Raw genomic sequence first — 9,118 nt, forward strand, 5'->3', positions numbered from 1 at the left:
CGACCTTCACGAACTTCGTATAAAAACTTTTGTTCTGTAGAACTAGTTCAGACGCTGTTCACCATTCTAATCCAACCTTTCCAGAACTCCCACGAAAAGTAAGTTCCAATAGTGATAGCTTTAATTATAAAGAAATTTTATGTTCTCATGTCAAAATCTCTAAATTTTTCGGGAAGACGGGTCGCGACTCGTGACCTTTTTTCTCGCTTGGTACCGTTTGATTGCACTTGTATCTCTATATCTTTCGGTGCGTTATTAGTTTCTTCGTTCCGAATTTTTTTGGGTCGTACCAGATCTCGTTAGGGACTTCAATTTCTAAAAGGGGTTGCCGTAGCCAAAGGTTCCTGGTTGTTGACCTGTTTCGGGGTTTGCCGTGATTAGGCCATTCTCATTCTCGAAACCAAAATTTTCTGTCTCATCTTCGTCAGATTCTTCTTCCGGTTCTTCGTCTGACCTGTTATTGTTGGAATCGTCATCTGGCCTTGTTACTCTAAACCCAATGGTTCTTAGATCTTCAAAGTCGACACATTCCTCATCACGCCATACCATACATTCAGTTAGCGCCTTTAACCGATTTACATGGGTGAGTTGAGTTCTCGCGCCATTGTAGGAACGTATTTCTACAGTTCCGTTTGAGTGGACTTTAGAAATTCTGTATGGGCCTTGATATCTAGGATTGAGCTTTTTGCTCGTGCCTAACTTAGTCACTCTTACGTCTAGTAGTACTCTGTCTCCTAGTTGAAAGTTGTTTTCTTTTGCTCTTTTGTCATATTCAATTTTTTGTCGAACCCTGGCATCTAACAAATTCTGTCTAGCTAGTGCAAAACCTTCTCTTAAGCGTTTCATTGTTTGGCTTTTGTAATCCTGCAGAGTGATCAATTCTGTTTCTGGGAATAAAAATCGATCAATGACCATGTTTGGATCTTTTGCCATTATTAAAAAATAGGGGCTCTCCATTGTAGAAGAGTGGACTGAATTCCTGTAGGCTGATGCCATTGGTCCCAATACTTCCTCCCAATGTTCGTAACCATCATCTATATATTTACGAATCATTTCTACTACAGTTTTGTTGAAGCGCTCTGTCATACCATTCGATTGGGGATGATAGGCTGTCGTAGTCTTATGTTTCGTTTTCAATTCTTTACACAAACTGTTGAATAATTGGGAGGTAAAATTGGAGCCCCTATCAGTAATGATAATTTTGGGTGGGCCGTGATACAGTAAAATCTTGTCCATCAGGACCCGGCAAGTCGTTTCGGCCGTTTGGTTTGGCAACGCTACGACCTCTGTCCATTTTGAAAAAGCATCAGTCATTACCAGTACATATTTATTTCCGTTCAAGGATTCGGGTTTGATTGGCCCTAGAAAATCCATGCCTATAACTTCAAATGGGGCCGTCGCTATTTCAAGAGGATTCAGAAAAGCTCTGGTTACTACGCGTCTTTGTAATGCACAAACTTCACACGATTTGCAATAGTTTTTTATATCTTTTAACATGTCTGGCCAATAGAATTTGTCCCTAACTCTAAAGTATGTGCGTAGAAACGCTAGATGTCCCGCTAACAGAGAATCATGGTATTCTTTAACTACACTCTTTCTCAGGGAATAGGGCACAACGGTTTGCTCCTATACATATTTTCTTCTTTTCTTTGAGGCAGGATAGAAATCCCTTCTCAGTACTCCGCTGTCGATTCGAAAAGTTCCTATTTCTTTCACCCAATCAGGGTTTTCTAATTCATCCATTTCTGATAGGGTTCCTTCATTCAAATAGTTTATTATCTTTGCGCACAGCTCGTCTTTCTTCTGCTCTTCTATCAATTTTTTGTAAAATCCGAACGTTCTTCGATTGCTACAACGCGAATTCGAGAGAAGAAATCAGCGTTGTTGTGTTCTTTCCCAGGTTTATATCTAATCCTGTATTTTGCTGCAGATAACGCAATCGACCATCTTCCCAACCGACTATTCTCATCCTTGTGAGATTCCAGCCATTGGAGTGGTCTGTGATCACTAACGATCTCGAACATTTCATCCTGTATGTAGTGACGATATCTTTTTATCCCATAAACGATTGCTAATGCCTCGCGCTCTATTGCTGAATAGTTACGTTCGGCATTGTTTAGATGTCTACTAGAATACGCAATGACCACTTCTTGATCATTCTGAATTTGGCTTAGGACCGCTCCAATACCGTAGTTACTGGCATCGGTAAAAATTAAAATTTTTTTTTTTAAATCAGGGAATGCAACAATAGGCGGCGTTATGAGACATTCGCGTAGTGTCTCAAAGGCTTTTTGCTCCTCTTCTCCCCATTCAAAATTACTGCTTTTACTTTCTTCCTTACATGTTACTGGTACTTTCTCCCCTTTCTTGTTAACTCTGTTCTTTGTTTTTTTTGTAAGCTCGATTAGCGGGTGGACTATATCTGCAAAATTTTTTATAAACCGTCTGTAATAAGATGCAAGTCCTAAGAATGATTGGGTTTCCACTACTGTTTTCGGCCTGTCATAATTTTTTAGTCGCTCAATTTTCTCGGGATCAGGAGTGATTCCACTTGCTGAGATGACATGTCCCAAATACTGCACAGATTCACACATAAATTTACATTTAGATAGGCCAAGTTTAAGATTAGCTTCTTTTAAAAGGTCAAAGATTCTCTCCAAGTTGAGAAGATGCTCCTCCTTGGTTTTCGAGAAAACTATTATATCATCTAGATAGACTAAACAGATTTCGCCAATCACTGAGCGTAACACAAAGTTCATTAGACGTTGGAATGTCCCCGGCGCGTTCGTCAATCCGAATGCTAGCCGGTTCCTCTCATACAAGTTGTTATCTACTATAAAAGCAGTTTTTTCCTTGGAACTGTCATCCATTTCAATTTGCCAGTACCCTGACGCTAATACAAGTGTGCTAAAGTACTGTTGTCCGTGAAGTAAGTCAAGAACGTCATCGATTCTTGGCAGCGGAAACGAGTCTTTTTTTGTTATCTGGTTTAGTTTTCTGTAATCTATGCACAATCTGATCCCCCGCTTTTCTTTTTAACTGAAACTACAGGTGCGGCCCATGGAGACATGGACGGCTTTATTATTTTATTAACTAATAACTATTGCAAAATACTTTCTAATTCCTTTTTATTGTTGTTGTGAATCCGATAGGGTCTTAATCGAATGGGCCCTTGTCCTTCCGTGTTAATGTGGTGTTTAACTAGTCCTGTTTTTCCTAATTCGTCCGCTTTAGATGCAAACATTGTAATATTAGTTTTTAAAAATTCGACCAAAGAAGTTCGATCTGCTTCTGCTATTGTTAAGGGTAAGTTTTCGCTGAAATCTACATCGACAGGAGATTGTTCTTCTGTCTCACAAAAATTGATGTTTTCTTTTTTGTTCTTTCAAATACTATTCTTCCAATGACTTGAAATTTTGGAACAGTGATTAGTTCATTGGTTTCGTTAATTAAAACTACGGAAAAAACTGTTAAATCGTTAACACTGCAGACGAAGGGGTCCACTCGTAACCCACTGTGTACTCCCGGCCCTCTTTCTAAATAACATGTAATATTCTGTGGAAGTTTCCCGCCTTCCCCATCGGATTCAACGACAGTGGCACTAAAGAGCTTGATCGTGATCCTGTTTTTTGTAATTATGGCTGGCGCAGAGGCCGTGTCTTCCTTTGTTTCTTTGACACGGTATATTGTTCTCTCACTCCCATCTATAATAAATTTGTGCTCGTAGAGCGCGTCTAAACCCAAGATACAATCTTCATCGATTCTATCTACGACAATGAACTCCTGCAGAAGATCATCGCCTAATACATTCATCTCGAGGGTAACTGTACCTCTTGTTCTAAGTCTAGTGTTGTCTACACCGAAGAGTTCTACCGGGGCATCAGTACTAAAGTTTTTGATTTGATTTCCGATTCGTTGCAAAATTTCCGTTTTTATTAAGCTTCTACCCGCACCACTATCCAAAAGAGCAAAAAAATTTACGTCACCGACTTGTAGCTTTAGTCGGGGTATTTTATTTTTTCTACTTTCTCTGACCTCATTAACATTTTGTAGGGGCTTTGGACAAGGCCCACCTTTGTTCCCAACATTGCAAAAGGTGGTTTTTAGTTTCCCTGGTCAAACGGGTTCAATTGACCTGCATTATTTTGTAGGAGTGGACCGTATGTTTGATTATGTTTCGGTTGCGAGTCTGGACATTCACGCTGCACATGCCCATTTTGTTTGCATTTAAAACATCTAGGACCCCCGGGGCCCCAACTACACATCGCTGTAAGATGTGTGTTCGTTTTGCAATATGCATAGTATTTTGGGCCTGGCGGGTTCCAACCCGCTTGGGTATTTCGGTCACTTTGGGATACAGTGCCGGTCCACTTATACGACCGCCTACTCATACGACCAACCCGGTTATACGACCACCCTTCTGCTTGCACCACTTTTTGGCGCGAACAGCCCCTGTTCAAACTTTTATGCCGCTAAATGTACCGACAGTTGCATTATTTTAATCCCTTTTCGAGGTCTATTTTTTAAAATGACTATTGACTTTCATTAAGGTGAGAGGGCTGGACTTTTTTTAACAAAACTGCATTACGTCAGCCAGTGTTCTGTTGTAAGTGGATCAGAACGCATCGCTATTGTACTTGGGAAGAATGGGAAAAGTAAAAGAAAGGGATATCCGCGTAACAAGACTCTTAATGCTAGGCGTATTTTTTCTAGTCTTGTTTCTATTTTATTTGAGCCTACATTTATTATATTTCATACGCTTTTGTACTGAGACAAGCCAAACGATATCGCATCATATCAAATTTAAATCAGTCGTCACCTGCTAATCACTACTATAGCGTCCGACCAGTCATGCGACCATCCGGTTATACGACCGCTGCACCAAGTGGTCGTATAAGTGGACCGGCACTGTAGTTGTCTTTGTCCGAATAGACTTCCCGAATTTTGTTGTTGAGATCCTTGGGGGTTTTGTTCGAACTGACTAACGCAGTTCTGTGGTTGTTGGGATTGCGGGATGGACCGAGCTGGGAGAACAGCTTGAGCTTGGAATACTGGCTGGGGCTGGAAACCGGTTTGGGACTGAAAAACGGATTGAGGCTGAAAAGCGGTTTGGGGCTGAAAAGCAAGTTGTGAGCGAAAATTCGTTTGGGTCTGTGCTTGTACGACTTTATTCAATAGTTTAGCGGTTTCTTGGTTTTGTTGCATCAATTCACTCATTAATTTTTGATTGTTTTTTAACGTTGTTTCTAGTTCTGACAATTTCCCTTTTGTTTCGCTTGAAGAGATGGCATTTGAGTTTGATGCGACTGCATTAATGAATTCTACGTTTTGTCTTTCTAATTTAGCTTCGTTCAATACAGCCGCGCAATTTTCCTTGGCTTTTATCAAACTATCTTAATTTTTAAATTCTTTGAAGCTCATCCGTTCTCGAAGATTGGGTTTTAATCCCCCAAAAATTTGTCCATTTTCAGCTGTTCTCTCATTTCGAGGTCTACCCATTTACCCTCTTTCGTCGGGTAAGCAAACGAAAAAAGTTTTTGTAGGCGACAAGCATAATCCCTAATTGATTCTCCAGGGTTGCGAATACAATTGTTATATTCGGTCAAATAGATTTTTCTACTGTCTCCTCCATGGTACCGTTCTTGTAGGCATTGTTTTATTTTTGAGAAATCCTTTGCCTCTCTTGGATAGCGCAACTGGAAAGTCGTTACGCAGTCGGTCGCCGAACCAAAAAGTTTGGAGCATAGCAACTTTATTTTCCTGCCTTCTTCAAACTCTGAAGTATTCATGACTGCATCAAAATGTTTGATCCAGTCCTCAAATTTCGTCGAACCTAATCCATTAAAAGCTGGCACTTGAGCAAGGAGGGAAACCGTTTGTTTGTTTATTATTTAATTTTATTAATTATTTAATTATTATTTTGTTAATAGCTTTTGGCTTAAATAATAGCTTTGACTTGTATCTATTGGGCAAGATTTCTCGCTTGTTTTTTTTTTTTTGCTCTTCCTTAATTTCGTTCATTGATTTCACTATCTGTTTTGCTGCGGCTTTGGCGCCCATGTGCGCTTCTTCCTTTGACGCCCCTCCCGCTTTCATGCAACGATACATGTGATCGTAGTGACTTTGATAATCCATTCTCGGTGTTTCCCCTACCAAGGGTTTCTTCCCTGTCTGGATGGATTGGTCTAACTGTTTGTGATAGCTGGGGGCTATCGGCTTGTTTCTCTCTGTTTTTATTTCTTTTTCTTTTGCGCTTTTTTCTTTCCCTGGTCGACGGACTGGTTTTTCGTCCTCCTCCTCTGTTGACGCGAGATTTTCGTTATCTTTTTCTTCGTTCTCACTACCACTAGGGTTCTCGCTTTCGTTCTCCTCTTCTGTTGATGAATTTTTTTCTTCTCTCCCTTCTGTTTCGTTGCTCTCTGTAGTTTTTTGGGTCTGCTTACTCTCTTCTTCTTGATGCACTTGAGCTTTATGTTTGTTACGACTACTCCAGCGAGTTGGTGGCTGTCCCTTAATATGTACTTTGCGTGCCTTTCTTTTCGGTTTCTTTAATTCTGCCCGATCTTTATCTTCCTCGTCTATTTCAGGTAGATCTTCTTCTGATTCTGACTTTTCAATCTCTTTCTCTTCAACCTCAGATAGCTGCAGGTAAAGTCTCTCTGTAGGGGGAGGTGTTCGCCTTAATGCTTTCCCTTTTGAATTTTCCCAACGTGTGTCGTCTGTCGGTTGTTCGTCTTTTCCTGGCAATTCTTCTTCGGTTTCGTATTCTGTTTCTGAACTGCCTGTTTGATAGTCTTCCGACTCGCTATTTTCTGCCTCTTCTGGTTTTGTTTCTTTTACTTTTGGTGTTCGCTTAAATTGTTTAGGAGATAATGTATTCAAAACTGTTTTCCCTATGTTTTTTAGAAAGGCTGTTGTACCTAATTTCTCTTTAAGGGTTTATGACATTCCACTAAAAAATGGCCGTCGGTTGACCGTCCTTTTGCCTTAGTTTTATACTTTCTTTTTGCTAAAAATGATTCAGGTTTTGTTTAACGATTGTAATTAGAGATTCGTGAAGCCCTCTTAAAGAGGCGTTGTATTCCCCCTTTTGATTTGTTTGCGAAAAAAGATTGCTTTTTTTTTTTTTTTTATTTGCTTATCTGGGCCTTGGTCATGTTACTTGGACCAACGCTGCTGATTCAAAATTATAAAACAAAAAAATTGAGACTTTAACCGTTCAAGTTCTTGGTCTGAACAGCATTGCATTTATATATATATATATATAAATTATAAAAAGGCCAGAGTTACCTGTGGCTATAAAAAAATGCTATCCATTGTAAAAAAAAAGTTGAAAAAGATTGGCAGTGTCGGTTGTGAATCAACAAAACTGTTATCAATCGGGAAAAAAATCTTCGAGAAAAAATGGCAGAGTTGGCTGTGGGTCAACAAAACTGCTATACAAATGTGTAGTGCACAATATTCCCCCAGCTTTATATAATGGAGGGTTATTTTCTTCTGCTTTCGTTTAACATAGTCAAAAGAAAGTCTGTCGATTGTCCCGTACGCATTTTTCTGAAAGCCAGAAAATTACTCGTTAGCCAATCCCTATCCGACTGACAAGATTCACGCCGTGTTACTACGGTCGCTAAACCTTTCGAAAGCCGCTTCGAGATGACACAAGGAGCGGTAAACCTTGTTCATTCGGTACCCACCACACGAGGGTTCTGGAGACAAAAATACATAAACGTCGTTGGCTGTGAATTTTTACATCCAATACATTGGAGACCACACCTGACGTGATTTGTGAAATACAATACGTTTGAAGGATAATATAGCATGCAAGTTCAGATAGATCGCTGCCACCAGTGTAATAGTTTTCCGCATGTGACTGCGTAGACTATTAACGAAGAAGTTAGATTTTAATTCGAGTTTTGTATTTACCGCATTTTTCTGCTACAACACACGGGGAGGAAGGATGTACGATGATGAAAGAACAGGACAGAAGAATGGTTGGTTTGATGAAAGGAATAACACACTAGTACACGTTAAGTGGGGAACAGTCTGTCAAAGAGTCTCCCTGTTTCTTCTTCGTTATTCGTATTTATTACCTCTCAGAGTGGCAATTTCTTGGAGGTCAAGTGAAGCGTTTTCTAGCGGTCAACTAAAGAAAGCGGTAACCTTGCCCTAGTGGCAAGTAGGGGAATATTCTAGACTAGCTAGATGGGCAATCTGATTAAGGGTCACGAGTAGGGGTCTTTCTCGAGTTAACTTCCTGTATTGTTTTGTGACAATAACAAGTGTTATCCTGAGAAGTTGAACTCTCAAGGTTTTTTGTAAGTTAAGATATCGATTCTTTACAGTATAACAGTGTATTCACATTGAATACATGTATATTTGATTCTGTTTACATGTAGAAGTATAAACTTATAATATAACAGTGTATTCACATTGAATACAAGTATATTTGATTCTGTTTACATGTAGAAGTATAAACTCATAATATAACAGTGTATTTACATTGAATACAAGTATATTTGATTCTGTTTACATGTAGAAGTTTAAACTCATAATATAACAGTGTATTCACATTGAATACAAGTATATTTGATTCTGTTTACATGTAGAAGTATAAACTCATAATATAACAGTGTATTCACATTGAATACAAGTATATTTGATCCTGTTTACATATAGGAGTAAAAACTCATGGTATAACAGTGTATTCACATTGAATACAAGTATATTTGATTCTGTTTACATGTAGAAGTATAAACTCTTAATAAAAGAGTGTATTCACATTGAATACAAGTATTTTTTATCCTGTTTACATATAGAATTAAAAACTCATGATATAACAGTGTATTCACATTGAATACAAGTAAGTTTGATTCTGTTTACATTTAGAAGTAAAAACTCATAAAATAACAGTGTATTCACATTGAATACTAGTATATTTGATCCTGTTTACATATTGAAGTAAAAACTCATGGTATCACAGTGTATTCACATTGAATACAAGTATATTTGATCCTGTTGACATATATAAGTAAAAACTCATAATATAACAGTGTATTCAAATTGAATACAAGTATATTTGATATTGTTTACATGTAGAAGTATAAACTCATAATACAAC

General features: G+C 38.6%; 2 protein-coding genes across 2 annotated transcripts; both read right to left on the minus strand.

Moving 5' to 3' along the window:
• Positions 1–3,324: 3,324 nt before the first annotated feature.
• Positions 3,325–4,391, minus strand: LOC123468106. The gene is made up of 2 exons (XM_045167762.1): positions 4,172–4,391; positions 3,325–3,914 (listed from the first exon to the last, which is right to left on the minus strand). The coding sequence occupies exons 1-2, from the start codon at positions 4,389–4,391 to the stop codon at positions 3,325–3,327; spliced, it is 810 nt and encodes a 269-aa protein (XP_045023697.1).
• A 424-nt stretch (positions 4,392–4,815) lies between these two features.
• On the minus strand, positions 4,816–6,948 carry LOC116935296. Its single transcript, XM_045167763.1, is given in 4 exon segments — positions 4,816–5,055; positions 5,164–5,448; positions 5,451–5,990; positions 5,992–6,948. Coding segments are annotated over 4 exon segments (2,022 nt in total).
• Positions 6,949–9,118: the final 2,170 nt, after the last annotated feature.

This window comes from Daphnia magna, unplaced genomic scaffold (assembly GCF_020631705.1).
Source record: "Daphnia magna isolate NIES unplaced genomic scaffold, ASM2063170v1.1 Dm_contigs289, whole genome shotgun sequence".
Classification (NCBI taxonomy): domain Eukaryota; kingdom Metazoa; phylum Arthropoda; class Branchiopoda; order Diplostraca; family Daphniidae; genus Daphnia; species Daphnia magna.

Bases quoted from the DNA above. Each gene is read 5' to 3' on its own strand.
- LOC123468106 (XM_045167762.1), bottom strand. From the start codon at position 4,391: ATGAGTAGGCGGTCGTATAAGTGGACCGGCACTGTATCCCAAAGTGAC. The intron at 3,915-4,171 runs ATCAAACATACG...AAATTTTGCAAC, and splicing joins AGACTCGCAACCGAAACATA to GAATCGGAAATCAAATCAAA.